General features: G+C 45.8%; 1 protein-coding gene across 2 annotated transcripts in view; it reads left to right on the forward strand.

Moving 5' to 3' along the window:
- The window catches only part of LOC133351427 (CD109 antigen-like), a 93,786-nt gene that overhangs the window by 66,161 nt on the left and 7,994 nt on the right, over positions 1-19,631 (forward strand). For both annotated transcript variants that reach the window (XM_061566625.1, XM_061566627.1), the window contains 4 exons: positions 6,955-7,036; positions 8,255-8,477; positions 10,788-10,959; positions 11,367-11,563. In XM_061566625.1, the coding sequence (XP_061422609.1) occupies positions 6,955-7,036; positions 8,255-8,477; positions 10,788-10,959; positions 11,367-11,563 (674 nt within the window). The remainder of the gene's footprint in view (positions 1-6,954; positions 7,037-8,254; positions 8,478-10,787; positions 10,960-11,366; positions 11,564-19,631) is intronic.

Here is a 19,631-nt window from a genome sequence, read left to right on the forward strand (position 1 = left end):
CTCACCACCCACCCTCACCACTCACCGTCACAACCACCACTCACCCTCACCACTCAACCTCACCCTCACTACTCACCATTCATCCTCACCAATCACCACTGACCAATCACCACTCACCACTCTCCACTAACCCTCACCACTCAACCTCACCACTCGCCCTCAAAACTAACCACTCTCTCACCACTCACCCTCACCACTCAGCACTCACCCTCACCACTCACCCTCACCACTCACGCTCACCACTCACCCCTCACCGCTCACCACTCACCCATCACCACTCACAACCGCCACTCACCCTCACCACTCATCCTCACCACTCACCCTCACAACAACCACTCAACCTCACCGCTCACCACTCACCCTCACCACTCACCCTGACCACTCACCACTCATCTTCACCAATCACACCCTCACCAATCACCACTCACCCGCACTGCTCACACTCACCACTCACCACTCACGCTCACTCTCACCACTCACCCCTCACTAATCACCACTCATAACCGCCACTCACCCTCACCACTCACCCTCACTACTCACCACTCATCCTCACCAATCACACCCTCAACAATCACCACTCACCCTCACCACTCACCACTCACCCTCACAACAACCACTCACCCTCACCACTCACCACTCATCCTCACCAATCACACCCTCACCAATCACCACTCACCCTCACCACTTGCCACTCACCCTCACCACTCACCCTCACCATTCACCCTCACCACTCTCCCTCACCACTCTCCCTCACCACTCACCAGTCACGCTCACCACTCACCCTCACTACTCACCACTCACCCTCACCGCTCACCCTCACCACTCACCCTCCCCACTCACCCTGACCACTCACCACTCATCCTTACCAATCACACCCTCACCAATCACCACTCACCCTCACTGCTCACCCTCACTGCTCACCCTCACCACTCACCCTCACCACTCACCACTCACGCTCACCCCTCACTAATCACCACTCACAACCGCCACTCACCTTCACCACTCACCCTCACTACTCACCACTCATCCTCACCAATCACACCCTCAACAATCACCACTCACCCTCACCACTCACGCTCAACACTCACCCTCACCACTCATGCTCACCACTAACCCTCACCACTCACCCTCACCACTCACTAATCACCTCTCACAACCGTCACTCACCCTCACCACTCACTCTTACCTCTCACCCTCATCACTCACCCTCACCACTCACCCTCACAACAACCACTCACCCTCACTACTCACCCTCACCACTCATCCTCACCAATCACACCCTCACCAATCACCACTCACCCTCACTGCTCACCCTCACCGCTCACCACTCAACCTCACCCTCACCACTCACGCTCACACTCACCACTAACCCCACACTAATTGCCACTCACCCTCACCACTCACCCTCACCAATCACCCTCACCACTCACCCTCACCACTCACTACTCACCCTCACCACTCACCCTCACCATTCACCCTCACCACTCACCCTCACCATTCACCCTCACCACTCTCCCTCACCACTCTCCCTCACCACTCTCCCTCACCACTCACCCTCACCACTCACCAGTCACGCTCACCAGTCACGCTCACCACTCACCCTCACCACTCACCCTCACCGCTCACTACTCACCCTCACCACTCACTCTGACCACTCACCACTCATCCTCACCAATCACACCCTCACCAATCACCAATCACCACTCACCCTCACTGCTCATCCTCACTGCTCACCCTCACCACTCACACTCACCCTCACCGCTCACCCTCATCACTCACCCTGACCACTCACCACTCATCCTCACCAATCACACCAATCACCAACCGCCACTCACCCTCACCACTCACCCTCACCACTCACCCTCACTACTCACCACTCATCCTCACCAATCACACCCTCAACAATCACCACTCACCCTCACCACTCACCCTCACAACAACCACTCACCCTCACAACAACCACTCACCCTCACTACTCACCCTCACCACTCATCCTCACCAATCACACCCTCACCAATCACCACTCACCCTCACTGCTCACCCTCACTGCTCACCACTCAACCTCACCCTCCCCACTCACGCTCACCCTCACCACTCACCCCTCACTAATCACCACTAACAACCGCCGCTCACCCTCCCCTCACCACTCACCCTCACCACTCTCCCTCACCACTCACCACTCTCACCATTCACCCTCACCATTCAGCCTCACCACTCACCCTCACCACTCACCGTCACAACCACCACTCACCCTCACCACTCAACCTCACCCTCACTACTCACCATTCATCCTCACCAATCACCACTGACCAATCACCACTCACCACTCTCCACTAACCCTCACCACTCAACCTCACCACTCGCCCTCAAAACTAACCACTCTCTCACCACTCACCCTCACCACTCAGCACTCACCCTCACCACTCACCCTCACCACTCACGCTCACCACTCACCCCTCACCGCTCACCACTCACCCATCACCACTCACAACCGCCACTCACCCTCACCACTCATCCTCACCACTCACCCTCACAACAACCACTCACCCTCACCGCTCACCACTCACCCTCACCACTCACCCTGACCACTCACCACTCATCTTCACCAATCACACCATCACCAATCACCACTCACCCGCACTGCTCACACTCACCACTCACCACTCACGCTCACTCTCACCACTCACCCCTCACTAATCACCACTCATAACCGCCACTCACCCTCACCACTCACCCTCACTACTCACCACTCATCCTCACCAATCACACCCTCAACAATCACCACTCACCCTCACCACTCACCACTCACCCTCACAACAACAACTCACCCTCACCACTCACCACTCATCCTCACCAATCACACCCTCACCAATCACCACTCACCCTCACCACTTGCCACTCACCCTCACCACTCACCCTCACCACTCACCCTCACCACTCTCCCTCACCACTCTCCCTCACCACTCACCAGTCACGCTCACCACTCACCCTCACTACTCACCACTCACCCTCACCGCTCACCCTCACCACTCACCCTCCCCACTCACCCTGACCACTCACCACTCATCCTTACCAATCACACCCTCACCAATCACCACTCACCCTCACTGCTCACCCTCACTGCTCACCCTCACCACTCACCCTCACCACTCACCACTCACGCTCACCACTCACCCCTCACTAATCACCACTCACAACCGCCACTCACCTTCACCACTCACCCTCACTACTCACCACTCATCCTCACCAATCACACCCTCAACAATCACCACTCACCCTCACCACTCACGCTCAACACTCACCCTCACCACTCATGCTCACCACTAACCCTCACCACTCACCCTCACCACTCACTAATCACCTCTCACAACCGTCACTCACCCTCACCACTCACTCTTACCTCTCACCCTCATCACTCACCCTCACCACTCACCCTCACAACAACCACTCACCCTCACTACTCACCCTCACCACTCATCCTCACCAATCACACCCTCACCAATCACCACTCACCCTCACTGCTCACCCTCACCGCTCACCACTCAACCTCACCCTCACCACTCACGCTCACACTCACCACTAACCCCACACTAATTGCCACTCACCCTCACCACTCACCCTCACCAATCACCCTCACCACTCACCCTCACCACTCACTACTCACCCTCACCACTCACCCTCACCATTCACCCTCACCACTCACCCTCACCATTCACCCTCACCACTCTCCCTCACCACTCTCCCTCACCACTCTCCCTCACCACTCACCCTCACCACTCACCAGTCACGCTCACCAGTCACGCTCACCACTCACCCTCACCACTCACCCTCACCGCTCACTACTCACCCTCACCACTCACTCTGACCACTCACCACTCATCCTCACCAATCACACCCTCACCAATCACCAATCACCACTCACCCTCACTGCTCATCCTCACTGCTCACCCTCACCACTCACACTCACCCTCACCGCTCACCCTCACCACTCACCCTGACCACTCACCACTCATCCTCACCAATCACACCAATCACCAACCGCCACTCACCCTCACCACTCACCCTCACCACTCACCCTCACTACTCACCACTCATCCTCACCAATCACACCCTCAACAATCACCACTCACCCTCACCACTCACCCTCACAACAACCACTCACCCTCACAACAACCACTCACCCTCACTACTCACCCTCACCACTCATCCTCACCAATCACACCCTCACCAATCACCACTCACCCTCACTGCTCACCCTCACTGCTCACCACTCAACCTCACCCTCCCCACTCACGCTCACCCTCACCACTCACCCCTCACTAATCACCACTAACAACCGCCGCTCACCCTCCCCTCACCACTCACCCTCACCACTCACCCTCACCACTTACCACTCACCCTCACCACTCACCACTCACCCTCACCATTCACCCTCACCACTCTCCCTCACCACTCTCCCTCACCACTCTCCCTCACCACCACCACTCACCCTATTCCCGTTTTAAAAACGTACGTGTCGCCAAGTATGCTTGAGGGTGATTGGTGATTGGTGAGGGAGAGTGGTGAGGGTAAGTAGTGAGGAATAGTGGTGAGGGTGAGTTGTGAAGGTAAGTGGTGAGGATGAGTGTGAGTGGTGAGTGGTCAGTGATAGTGAGTGGTGAGTGATAGTGAGTGATAGTGAGTGGTGAGGGTGAGTGGTGATGATGAGTGAGGGAGAGTGGTGAGGGATAGTGTTGAGGGTGTATAAATGTTTTGCCTATGATGACAGCAGTACATGCTGACGTTTTGTATGTTAAATGTAAAAGCTAAATGTGTGAATGTGTGTGTCGGAAATGTTAAGCAAACGTGGCGACACGTAAGTATATTAAACGGGAATAGGGCGAATCTAAAGGAATCTACAACCTTCGATGATTCCTTTGCACGATTCAAAGAATCGATTCCTGGCGCGTAGGAGGTTTCCATTTTTAATTACAGAGTTTTATTTTCATTGGTATGTTATGTTTTAAAGTTTTCAGGAGTTTTTTATAATATTTTTGCCCCGGTCAACGCCGGATATTTCCCATTCGTAGCAGTTTATATCAACTCTATAACCAACTTATATTAAACGGGAACAGGGCGATTCTAAATGAATCTACAACCTTCAATTTCTTTGCGCGATTCAGAGAATCGATTCTTGGCGCGGTCGGTTTTACATTTTAAATTACACAGTTGTATTTTCATTGGTATGTTATGTTTTAAAGTTTTCAGAAGATTTTAAATGTATTTTTCCCCCGGGCAACGCTGGGTATATCGAGTTTATACCACAAAGTCGTCGCCTGAGACGTGTGGGGTGTCGAGGCCTAGTACCGTGCAGAGCCTCCGGCCTCGCCTAGATTTCCCACCCGGCCGAGGCTGGGTGCTGTGGTCGTTCCCCCCCCCCCCCCGCGCTACAATAATACTGTCTAATCGCTATGATAGTAATTGCACACATTGGGGTGGGGGGGGAGTTAAGAGGACGTTAAACTTTGATGAATTTACCTCAGTGTCGCGTGTTAATGCGTGCGCATATTTTTTACGGGAATTAAAAATGGCGTCCACTGCGCAGCGACAGCGTTGCTGCCCGTTGCCAGGGGCCAACCGCCCGTTGCCAGGGGCCAACCGCCCGTTGCCAGGGGCAACCGCCTTCGCGCATGCGCACTAAATCGATAATCGGTCCGATTTAAAGTTTAGAGACGAAAAATCGGAAATGCCTAAGTTTACCGCGGGGCCGGGGGCGTGCCCACCTGCAAAATTTAATCTCGGCGAACCCCATGGTCCGAGATCTAATTCCCCCGGAAGCGAGCGTACGCAGACGGACAGACGGACAGACATACAGACAGACAAAAAATGAATTATATAGGTTAGATAGGGTGGTTTATAGCAATACAGTATATAATTTAATGTTGGGTTTGTCTATGGCAGTATATAGTATGGTGTAGACTCGTGTGATGTAAGAGAATAAAGCTTAGATGGAAGCATATTATATTTTTTACGACGTAGAATTGTAATGTATTACTTACTGTTAGTAACTCAGCTTATTGTAGAGTATATTTAGTATACTGATGATACTATGTAGTTTATACTTTAGTTGTTTACGTGGTGGTTTTAGTTACTGCAGCTACATACTATTAACACTCCTTCCCTTTATTAATGCTACCCCTATCCCCTCCCTTTGATGCTGCTAATCCTGCATAATGCACGGGCATAAGTAGTACTAATCACATACCTGCATTTCCCATATCCCCTCCCTTTGATGCTGCTAATCCTGCATAATGCACGGGCATAAGTAGTACTAATCACATACCTGCATTTCCAATATCCCCTCCCTTTGATGCTGCTAATCCTGCATAATGCACGGGCATAAGTAGTACTAATCACATACCTGCATTTCCCATAAATATGCTAAATTCCTCTTGATATGCAAATTATTTTGTCAAGGCGCCCTTTCCCCCCCTTCCAACCCAGCTTAAATATATGCTTCAAGCATGGTGCTGTTTCATTCAGACGCTGTCGCCTCGACAGACCTGGTTTTCACCTGATGACGGCTGCTTGCGTTGTGGCCAAAACGTCGTGAGAATTATTTTATTATGTTTTATTTTTATTATTTTATTACCTCCCTTCTACGTGACTTTACCGAAAGAACCAAGAAGATGAATCCCTGCAGTCACGAAAGCTTTAAATCGAAATGTGGAAGGTATGTTTAGCATAATAATAAAGATTAAATAATAATTCAGTTACCTAGTTTTCAAGTTCCTTGGTATATTAAAATGGGGTCTATGCAATTAACATAAAGTACTATTTAACAGAGATGCTACATTTAGTGCTGTCTTCGTGTTGGTTTCCAGCATTGAGTTTAACACGGCAATTATATTCCGTAACTGTGTATTTATTTTAATTTTGTAGTAACAAGCTAAGCATGCCGTTGTGTTTATTCAGGCTATGAACGAGAGCTCACGTACAGGAGAAGTGATGGCTCCTTCAGTGCATTTGGAAACTATGATCAACAAGGCAGTACATGGTAATAGCCTACAGCTAAGAAACTAATACAGTGGTCTTTCAGTTTTACTTTATTTTTCATTCTCAACTGGTTTAATTAAATGAAGTTTAAAAAAATATTCTGTATTTTATGCTTTCATTAAAGTTGTTTTACTTGTCATTTTGTTTTTAATATTTTCCCTTTTCTGTTGTGTAATCTTAAACATTGCAATACATTGAACAGTTATATAAACTGAAAAAAATTAATTTGTGTTACGTAAGTTAGATGACCAACAAAATACAATGGTTGAAGGCTTATTTTTTCCAATGTTTGGATGCAGTACTACAATTGAAACCACTTATTTTTTAAACTGTTTATTACACATTCATATAATCGACCCATGTTTCTGTACACGGTCTTGATACTAAATCTTGGCAGCCACATCATGTATGCTGCAAACTCTGTTAACAGAAACGTGAAACAGGAATACATATTCTTTGGGTCTTTTGGTAAAGTCTCGTAGATAGAATACATTTTAAGAAAACCATTCCTGGTTACAGTCTTAGCTGAAATACACGTGAGAGTATCACAAACATAGCTAAAAGTAACATCATCCTCTTATTCACATCTCTCAGGTACAAATCTGTAATGGGTGTTGTACCCCAATGGTACATTCACAGATCGTTCTAGACATAGCCTTTAGGTGATGTGCAATAACCTGCACCGAATGATAATTATTATCAGACACATGTGTAAACTTGTTTTTGGTTGGCACTTTCTAAAAAAAACTGTTCTTATCTGATAATTCCAAGCAAATATACCGGACAGTAGTCATGAATGCCACGATGGGCAGAATGTGAATCTTTCTCCTAAGTGTGTACACAGCACACATATGAACGTCAAACATCTTGTTTATTAGTTGTGCAATATTCCCGAAGAACCCTGTAGTCGTTCTCTCCAAAATTAATGTATTTGTTTTTCTTTGTTGTTACTCTGTTCATCCTCATAAAAAATGAAAATAAACTCAAAAACTTTAACTTAAAATATGGGATGAGGGCAAATACTGACTACCCTCTGAGGGTATGACATGTTTTCTTGGGCTATTGTCCCAAGTGGTATTTTTCAATGTTGTCTTTTTCTCAGAATAAGGTTTTATTTATACTGGAGGAACCCGATGAGCTGTAAAGCTTTTTTTCACAGATGTGCGGAAGTTTTCACAGCTGTTTGCATGTGTCCTGCGCTCTCTTTCCAAATCCTTAGGCTGACAGCGTTCGTGCTGAGGACTTTCCTGCAGGCACGGAGTTATATCCCTGTGGACAGCAATGTGATCGACACTGCTCGCAACTTTCTGCTGAACTCTTTGGCACCATCTGGTCAGTTCACGGAGCATGGCTACGTGATTCACAGGGAGCTGCAGGGCGGCTCTGCCAGCCACATCAGCCTGACAGCCTACACTCTCCTCGCCTTCCTGGAGGACAGTACGGTAGGCAGATGATGCACAATCAAAGTATGGGAATATTTGGTTGAGACAAAGATAAATCTCGTCTTCATTGTATGGCTGATGTAGATATAGAGCAACAAATAATTTTACATAAAGGTGGTTGACCCAGATAATTGCATCAGGAGTAGTATAATGTTTGACTATGATACCTCCTTATTTGTGAATCGGGCACTGAGTCCGTTATACGTTCCATGGTCTGTTCTGGTTGACCATAGTCGCACACTGGAGAAGTTAAAATTTTCTATTTGTGTATCAAGTCACCGCATCTGCCATAGCTGGTATGGATGTGGTTCTGGGTATCCCATATGCTTCATGGAATATTAAAGCCAGGGAATTTCTGCATCAGGTCTTTCATGAGGTATTTGTTTGTTTTATTGTGAACTCCATTCAGCTTTCTTAGCATCATCAGGGTTGAAATTGCATTTCTGAAGGTTAGGCACATGGGTCCAAAATGCTTGCATAACTTGACGCGGTCGTAAGGGACGTTATTGAGATCCTGGTGGAAGGGGAGACGTACTTTTTCCATGATTATCTTCACTTTTCCCTGAGGGTTGCAGCATCGCAGTGAATGGATCTGTGAGCAATTTGCAAAAACGTGGAAAATGTCAGGGTGTTGTGGCCATCTTGAGGATTCCAGTATTCAGATGGACATCAACAAGTCAAGCCTGGCTATTTCTGGTTCATCCCGGTGTACCGTATACTGCTAAGGAGTACACAAGCATCATCACTGCTGTATGAAACCCTGATGCCGATGCTCCCCAGCTTGTGCTTGGCAATTTCTGGACGAGGTTGACCTTTGTCTTCTTTTTAGCGGCTATCTTTTTCAGTTGGCCATCAAAGATTATCCTGTGGTGCAACTTTATTCCTATATAGTTCAGAATTGGGTAATGGTATACAGTTTTGCCAGAAAAAGACACTTTCAGGGTGCGCTTAGCATTTCTGTTCACAAGATGAAAGGTAGTGACTGTTGATTTGTGCAGGTTTGGTTTGAGCCTCCATTTCCAGAAATGTCCCTCCATGGTGTTTAGGTCCCCATTCAAGGTGGACTTGATGTCATTCAAGGTGGCTGCTTATTTTACCAGGGCAAGGTCATCTACGTATGCAAATTTGTGTAACTTTTTTGGTGACACACTCATGAAGACATTGGTGAGCATTTGTGAGCATTTAGCCTTGTTGCAGTCCATTGTTGAGGGACTGGGGTGAACTGCCATTGTCACCAAAAGGGACATGTACCTGTCAATTACTCAGCATCATCCATAGCAAGCAAAGTGTTTTGAAACAGTGGATGATCCTTGCGAGCTTCATCATCATGCTTTTAATCCAGACTGTGTCGTAGGCCAATGGGATGGTATTCCAAAGTGGAGCAGTTCAAGCAACTAAGTGGAAAGATAAGCGTTTTAACCTGCAGTATGGCGGTTGAACAGTACATGTTTACCTCGCTTTATGTGGGTTTGATTTGTACAATTTTACTTATGAGGCAAACTTTTTTCTACCCAAAATCGTTAAATGCGACTTGATTTCACTGATATCTGGCTATGCGGTCAAACGTGTGACAATAAAGTAGCTGTTATTTAATATATATTCAATTATTTCCAAATATTGTATAATTCTTGCTCGGGCTGTCTTTGTAATTTTACTTTGCATAGGCAGGTTATACGTTGTGTAAGTTATTACATGCAGTTATTAGGGCTTGTGGATGAGGTGGGAGGCGAGGGGTGAAATTGGGACCCCTTCTGTGGATGTTTCATTGTTCAGAAGGTAGTGTTCCTGATTTTACTTTTGACTTCAATGCCTCGAGGGTCACTTTAATATTTCTATCCCCTAGATAGTGCTACCTTGAGCAGGTGCCAACGGCACTCTTCTTAAAGACTCAAGTGTTTCACTTTCTCTTCCTCCTCCTTCTCTCCCTCTTCTCATTCATGTTTTTATTTTTCTTCCCTCTGTTTCTCTTTCCCATCTTAGATCATAACTCGGGGTTCCTCCAGATCCATTCGTTTATACTAATTGTGCTAACGCATGTATCCTGTTTCTGTTTTCTTGTTTATTTAGTGCAGTTAATACTGATCATAAAACTTACACATTACATTTTTCTTTTGCATGAGACTGCATAGGGTTTTGGTGAGATCAAATAACACAATGACAATGTAAGATTAATTATTGAATATCCTGCAGTGGTGATTAGCATGCATTGTTAGGGATCTGTATATTAGAGTGGTTGACCTGAACACATTGGTTAAAGGTGCTTTGCTTAGATTATCCCAAAATGATAATTCTGGTGCATGTGGATTACAGAATAACAATGTGAACATCTCAAGTGCTATCCACTTCCTGGAGGCGAATGTGAGTGGTGGCGGCGTGGCAGCCAGCCTGCCCTTGGCCCTCACAGCGTACGCCCTCTCCCTCGCCAACAGCAGCCACGCCGATACTGCCCTGACCCTACTCAACAGCCGCTCCACTTCAATAGGTCAGGCACTAATGCAACACGTGCCCACTGAACCCACAACTTCTGAATGGGTGATATTTTAGTTGCACGTCATAGAGGACCTGTCAACTCACGACTAGAGTGTGTTCCCAATAGGGTGTTATGCTTAACTTTTGAAAATATTCCAATGACTTATTTCTGTTAACCTGATAATATTGTCTCCTTCACATTTCTGTCTCTCCATATAAAACAATGAAATAATTTCTTACACAACCCATCAGCCGCATAACCTTCTGGGAGTGCATAATTTCAACAGAATTGAATCAAGACAAGCAAACTTTGGGCTGGTTTTGACATATGCGTCTCATCATCAGAGTCAGGGTGACAAGCTGAGTTTTGAGTAAAATACTAAATTAAATAAAAGCGTTAACTTGTACATTATATTCCAGAGAATGGGCTGAAGTTCTGGTCAGACTCTGCATCAAATCAAGAGTCCTACTACTGGCAGCCGTCGGCCATCACCATTGAGACCACAGCATACGCCCTCCTGGCTCATCTTCATCAGAACAAAATTGCAGAGGCGGTCCCTATCATGAATTGGCTGAGTCAGCAGAGGAACCACCTGGGAGGATATGCCTCCACACAGGTAACGATACTACCTGGGGAACATTCCTCTACAGAGTTGATTGAAAGTGACACAATTCATAATTGATATTTTAAGGGTTTTTTTTGTTGAAGGCAGTTGCGTGATAGCTGCGATAGCATGTCGGATTTGCAAGGAAGTGCAGCATACTTCAATATGGATTGCCGTTGATACGGCTATTTTAATATACACAATAGACAGGAAGGACAAGATCTAAGGGCTCGCATAATGCACATGCATAATGTACGTTGACTCGGTAATCCCCCTCCCCCTTTGCGTAAGAGCGCAGAAGTGTGATCACCACATCTACGCCTCTGTATAAGGAACGAAACAGTTAGGCTTCTCCACAAATCTGGCTGTCGCCTAGTTGTAATTACTGGCGAAATGTCGTACTCGCATTGTGAATGTTGTGGCTTGGCTCTCCAACACACCGGTGTGCTGTACTAGTGACAAATTGGCATGTTCTGTTTACCTGACAACCTTTACTAGTTAGCTGTGTTGGGTGGTGGTGGGTTTTAACGACACATTTATATATTTACCCGATCTAACCCAAAAAACCTCGATTATAGATGATATTGGTCACGAATGCCTACGTGTTAAATTGCAAGGAAGACCTGGAAAAGACAGAGTTAGGGTTTGAAAAAATGAATATGAAGATTGTAATTTTTTGTGAAAGGTAGCATATTTATGATTTGGTCTTATTTGGTTATACTATGTTGGCAGTGGTGCAAAAGGACACGTAACAAACTCAACACATTCATCAAAAACACTGCCTTATGAGGAAAAAACAATATATTAGGTGGCATCTTAGGGAATGGTCCTTCTGCATTCCAGATAGATAAAGGGCCATTGCCCAAAGGGTTGCCTATTATATGTTACCTTCGAGGCCAGTTTCATGATGAATAATTATCTACTAAGCAATAAAGTAAGTATGGACAATAAAGTAACATTGAATATACATTTTTTTATTTGTAATCGTATGTAATTCTGCACAATATCATCATTGACAGAATATGTTGTGTATTTAATTATACATTTAACATTTACATTTAGAAAAAATATAGTTGCCGTAAATAGGTCAACGTCATCTTCTTGGTTCTTTCGGTAAAGTCACGTAGAAGGGAAGTAATAAAATAATAAAAATAAAACATAATAAAACAATTCTCACGACGTTTCGGCCACAACGCAAGCAGCCGTCCTCAGGTAAAAACCAGGTCTGTCGAGGCGACAGCGTCTGAATGAAACAGCACACATGCTTGGAGCATATATATAAGCTGGGTTGGAAGGGGGGAAAAGAGCGCCTTGACGAAAGAATATGCATATCAAGAGGCATTTAGCATATTTATGGGAAATGCAGGTATGTGATTAGTACTACTCATGCACGTGCATTATGCAGGATTAGCAGCATCAAAGGGAAGGGATATGGGAAATGCAGGTATGTCATTAGTACTACTTATGCCCGTGCATTATGCAGGATTAGCAACATCAAAGGGAAGGGATATGGGAAATGCAGGTATGTGAATAGTACTACTTATGCCCGTGCATTATGCAGGATTAGCAGCATCAAAGGGAGGGGATAGGGGTAGCATTAATAAAGGGAAGGAGTGTTAATAGTATGTAGCTGCAGTAACTAAAACCACCACATAAACAACTAAAGTATAAACTACATAGTATCATCAGTATACTAAATATACTCTACAATTAGCTGAGTTACTAACAGTAAGTAATACATTACAATTCTACGTCGTAAAAAATATATAATATGCTTCCATCTAAACTTTATTCTCTTACATCACACGAGTCTACACCGTACTATATACTGACATAGACAAACCCAACATTTAATTATATACTGTATTGCTATAAACCACCCTATACTGTCGACTATACATTGTAATATTACACTATGTATTATTCTACCCACCCTAATGTATATCACACTGCTGTATATTCACTATACAATTACGATACTATATATTACTTTGTACATTGTATTAAGCATATAAATGTTATACTATTTGTTATTATACACTGTAACATTGACCGTCGTGTGAAAGATACTAAGAGGAAGCAACGAAATTGCAGCGGTGCAAAGAATCCATTCCCTGCAGAGAATACAATGCCAGTGAGTGGAACGCGGTCTAAAAGTCACCGTAAACGTGAACACAATCAGTTAAGATCTGAAATGGTTTATTACGTCCTTCCAATGATTGCTAAGCCAGAATCCATTTTCTCGGTTGAAATTGTCTCTGTGTTTGTATATGTGGATCGCCTCATGAATGAATTTCTCATGGTAGCCAGATGGCTTGCAGAGAACCTCTGTCTTGGAGAAGTCAATATCATGTGAGCCCACTGAATTGTAACAGTGATCTGCCACGGCTGAGGTGTTAGTCCTACCGTGTTTCAAGTCTGCTTTATGTTCACGGATGCGGTCCGAGACATGTCGTTTGGTTTCTCCAATGTAACTGCTACCACAGAGGCAACTTAGTTTGTAGACGCCAGGGTACTTACTGTATGTCTGGAACCACATCTTTTACAGACGGGACCAGATCACGGATTTTATGTACTGTGTTGAATCGGACCTGGATCTTGTGTTTTATCAGGATTTTGTAGATCTTTTTTGTGACCCCAGCAATGTAGGGTAAGGTGATGGTCTTGAAAGGCTCCTCAACATGATCCTTCTTGATGGTTGGAGTGATGGCTTTGCGGATTGTGTAGTCGGAGTAACAATTAGCCTTAAGAGCTTGGCGTACGTGTTTGAGTTCACTGGCAATGTGTTCCTGGTCGGATATGCATTGGGCTCTATGGTATAGAGTCTTGATGAGGGAATTCTTCTGGAATGGATGGTGGTGGGAATCCGGTTTTAGGTAAGCATCCGTATGGGTGGCTTTCCTGTAGACAGAGTGACTCATTGAACCATCAGGTCTCCTTTTAATTAGGACATCCAAAAAGGGTAGCTTGCCATTTTTTTCGACTTCCATGGTGAATCTGATGGCTGGGTGTATGGAATTGATGTGGTCGAGAAATTGGTCTAGAGCAGGCCGGCCATGTGGCCAGATGACAAAAGTGTCATCTACGTACCTCTTCCATAAGGTCGGGCGTAGAGTGACAGTCTGGATGGCGTCAGTCTCAAATTTCTCCATGAACACGTTGGCTACAACCGGAGATAGGGGGGAGCCCATTGGGGTGCCCTCAGTTTGCTTGTAGAAAGTTCCATTCCAGGTGAAGTACGTATTGGTTAAGCAGTGTCTCACCAGGGGGGGGGGGTACCCCAGCGTTCAGTCCTTGATGAACCAAGTCTTCAATGATTGCGATGGTGTCAGGTACAGGAACTTTGGTGAATAAGGAAACCACGTTAAAACTGACAAGCAGGTCGTCTGGGGACAGGGAAATCCCTTAGATTGTCGATACCAGGTCAGTAGAGTTTAGTACCGCAGAGGTGGTTTTTCCAGTGAAAGGCCGTAGGATTTCAGACAAAAAACGAGCCAGTTTGTAAGTGGGGGAGTTTATGGTAGAGACAATGGGACGAATAGGTGTATCTTCTTTATGTATCTTTGGCAAGCCGTATAATCTTGGTGGCCTGGCTGCAGGTTTCAGACTGCCACTCTACGCCTGACCTTATGGAAGAGGTACGTAGATGACACTTTAGTCATCTGGCCACATGGCCGGCCTGCTCTAGACCAATTTCTCGACCACATCAATTCCATACACCCAGCCATCAGATTCACCATTGAAGTCGAAAAAGATGGCAAGCTACCCTTTTTGGATGTCCTAATTAAAAGGAGACCTGATGGTTCAATGAGCCACTCTGTCTACAGGAAAGCCACCCTCACGGATGCTTACCTAAAACCGGATTCCCACCACCATCCATCCCAGAAGAATTCCCTCATCAAGACTCTATACCATAGAGCCCAATGCATATCCGACCAGGAACACATTGCCAGTGAACTTAAACACGTACGCCAAGCTCTTAAGGCTAATGGTTACTCCGACTACACAATCCGCAAAGCCATCACTCCAACCATCAAGAAGGATCCTGTTGAGGAGCCTTTCAAGACCATCACCTTACCCTACATTGCTGGGGTCACAAAAAAGATCTCCAAAATCCTGATAAAACACAAGATCCAGGTCCGATTCAACACAGTACATAAAATTTGTGATTTGGTCCCGTCTGTAAAAGGTGTGGTTCCAGACATACAGTACCCTGGCGTCTACAAACTAAGTTGCCTCTGTGGTAGCAGTTACATTGGAGAAACCAAACGACATGTCTCGGACCGCATCCGTGAACATAAAGCAGACTTGAAACACGGTAGGACTAACACCTCAGCCGTGGCAGATCACTGTTACAATTCAATGGGCTCACATGATATTGACTTCTCCAAGACAGAGGTTCTCTGCAAGCCATCTGGCTACCATGAGAGATTCGTTCATGAGGCGATCCACATATACAAACACAGAGACAATTTCAACCGAGAAGATTGATTCTGGCTTAGCAATCATTGGAAGGACGTAATAAACCATTTCGGATCTTAACTGATTGTGTTCACGTTTACGGTGACTTTCAGACCGCGTTCCACTCACTGGCATTGTATTCTCTGCAGGGAATGGATTCTTTGCTCCGCTGCAAGTTTCCCCGCACTACTCACCCATTGACATATTTTGTTGCTTCTTCTTAGTATCTTTCACATGACGGTCAATGGTACAGTGTATAATAACAAATAGTATAACATTTATATGCTTAATACAATGTACAAAGTAATATATAGTATCATTGTATAGTCAATATACAGCAGTGTGATATATATTAGGGTGGGTAGAATAATACGTAGTTCAATATTACAATGTATAAGGTTTAGGGTGATTTATAGCAATACAGTATGTAATTTAATGTTGGGTTTGTCTATGGCAGTATATAGTACGGTGTAGACTCGTGTGATGTAAGAGAATAAAGTTTAGATGGAAGCATATTATATATTTTTACGACTTAGAATTGTAATGTATTACTTACTGTTAGTAACTCAGCTTATTGTAGAGTATATTTAGTATACTGATGATACTATGTAGTTTATACTTTAGTTGTTTACGTGGTGGTTTTAGTTACTGCAGCTACATACTATTAACACTCCTTCCCTTTATTAATGCTACCCCTATCCACTCCCTTTGATGCTGCTAATCCTGCATAATGCACGGGCATAAGTAGTACTATTCACATACCTGCATTTCCCATATCCCTTCCCTTTGATGTTGCTAATCCTGCATAATGCACGGGCATAAGTAGTGCTAATGACATACCTGCATTTCCCATATCCCTTCCCTTTGATGCTGCTAATTCTGCATAATGCACGTGCATGAGTAGTACTAATCACATACCTGCATTTCCCATAAATATGCTAAATGCCTCTTGATATGCATATTCTTTTGTCAAGGCGATCTTTTCCCCCCTTCCAACCCAGCTTATATATATGCTCCAAGCACGTGTGCTGTTTCATTCAGACGCTGTCGCCTCGGCAGACCTGGTTTTCACCTGAGGACGGCTGCTTGCGTTGTGGCTGAAACGTCGTGAGAATTGTTTTATTATCTTTTATTTTTATTATTTTATTACTTCCCTTCTACGTGACTTTACCGAAAGAACCAAGAAGATGAATTTCTGCAGTCACGAAAGCTTTAAATCGAAATTTAGGTCAACGTCATGAATGTAACATACCATGACATAAAATTGGGAAGGCAGATGAACTTATCAATACATTCTTCTTTGGTTCTTTCGGTAAAGTCACGTATAAAGAAAAAATAATAAATCAAATAATAGCATACGACGTTTCGATTGCAACACAAGCAATCATCATCAGGTATAATGAAATAGCGACATAAAATCTAACCAGAAAAAATTATAGACAGACATATAAGCAAACAGATATCAACAAGATACACAGTGCGGGCAACACAGGTACAGAGAGGGGTGATCGTCTCTGTGGGGTGGCCTTAAATAGACAGAGGGCGGAGGCAGCGAGAGGGAGGGGTTAGAGACAAAATTTACATGTCAATGAGTACAAAAAAAAAGTGAGCAGGCTTAGGGAGAGAAAGAAACACACTAAAATTTAATAACCTAGCAAAGTATCGAAATGTTATGTAAACGACACAGAGAGTCGGTCAACACACAATTAACGCATAGCCTGGTCGATTACGTATTTCAATGATTGCTAAGTTAGAATTTAAGTGTGAAAATTTCAAAGAAAGACAAAACATAAAAACAAGAGGGACGGAGACACACAGACAGAGCAGAACCTAAGAACGACAAAAAACGAGTGTAGACAGAAAAAATTACACTAAATAAACAGGCAGAGAGAGAGAATAAAAAACCCAGAGAGAGAGAAAAAAGGTAAACTTGGAACTTCCCCGTAGAAGTGGTTCAATCTTAACTTTGGAGCTTTCGTGACTGCAGGAATTATTCTTTGGTTCTTTCGGTAAAGTCACGTATAAAGAAATGTCGTATGCTATTATGCTATTTTTTGATTTATTATTTTTTCTTTATACGTGACTTTACCGAAAGAACCAAAGAATAATTCCTGCAGTCACGAAAGCTCCAAAGTTAAGATTTATCAATACATATTCTAAATATAGTTCGAGAAATATTATTAATCTAATACTCTAAACTGATTAACAATGAAATTGATGTAAAAATAAGTAAAACACTGGATGAAAATTACATGTAGATTTCTGGTTGTGATAGATGTGTAATAAAGGACTCTTTCACAGTGTCGATCTCCGTTGCCCTTTATTTGGGTTCGTGTAAATCTCGCTCCCACGGCGTCCTCGCTCAGGCCCGCGTCTCTTCCGTCAATCTCTCCGCAGCCACACTGCTGCTCCGCCCTGCAGCCACCCTGCTGCTCCGCTCTGCAGCTACACTGCTGCTCCGCTCCTCCTCGCTTACGGCCAGCCTTCCACAGCCCGCTAGCCCCCCTGCGCCCGGACACCGATGGCCGACGGTGCCGAGGTCTCCCAACACGTGGCGATCGCGCCACCCTCCCAATATTGCCCAGCGTGGCCTCCTCCCGTTTTCACTCCGTCTTCTCTCCCCGATCCCTTCCGGTTCTCTCCCTAAATCCTCTCCCCCACGTGACCCTAACTCCTCCCTCTCCTCATGTGACCCAGACTCCGCCCCCCTCAATCCTTGCTCGCATTACATGACCCCCCCCCCCTGATGAAAAACCCAGCCGTCCCTGGCTGCAACAGAACAAAATAAAGCGAGCAACTTTCAACCATCGGGCATCACCAGACAACGGAGATTATAACAACACGATAACAAAAAACAACAAGAACAAGAACAACAATCAACGAAAGGAAAGGGATTTGGAATGCGTGCGGGTCGCCAGCCCGTCCCGAACGGGCGGCGTCCCCCCCACAGACCGAGAACGCGACGGGGTTTTAAGAGCGACAAGATTAGAACCGCCCGCCGCTGTTGGAGGCCCGTCAACGCCAAGGTCCCGTTCCCCAGAGAGACCCGAGTCCGGGGTCTCCCGCAACCGCATCTGTGGTGGGGTTGGAGGGGCAGTGGGGTCAAGTGTCCCCGTCGCCGTGGTAGGCCCACCCAGAGCAGGATTCGCTGCATCCGCCTGTGTTACGGCCGGTTCGTCTGTAGAATGCACGACAGGCGCGCTTGCAGGGTCAACAGGCAAAGGCAGAGGTGCGTCGGATGCAACAGACACCGGCAAGGCAACATCAGGAGATGATGCATCCGTCCGCGGGGCCACGTAGGGTTTCAACCGAGACGTATGGACGTACCACCGCCGAGATCCGAACCGAACACGCGCGGACTGCGGGTTAGGAACCTCAATAAGCTTAACCGGCCCCTGCCATGGTTTGTGCAGCTTAGGGGAGGTCCCCGCCCGCACCTGCGGGCAGTGCAGCCAGGCCATGTCCCCCACTCGCCAGGGGCATTTCCCATTCAAGCGCTGAGCGCAACGTTCGTTCCGGGCCTGGGTCTTGGCAGTAGCCAATCGGGCCCCCTCCCGTGCCTCGGTGACGCGTCGAACAGTGCCTTGAATGTACTCGGGGAGAGGCTTAACAGGACCCT

This window comes from Lethenteron reissneri, chromosome 37 (genome assembly GCF_015708825.2).
Source record: "Lethenteron reissneri isolate LAM-NWPU_2019-01 chromosome 37, ASM1570882v1, whole genome shotgun sequence".
Taxonomy (NCBI): domain Eukaryota; kingdom Metazoa; phylum Chordata; class Hyperoartia; order Petromyzontiformes; family Petromyzontidae; genus Lethenteron; species Lethenteron reissneri.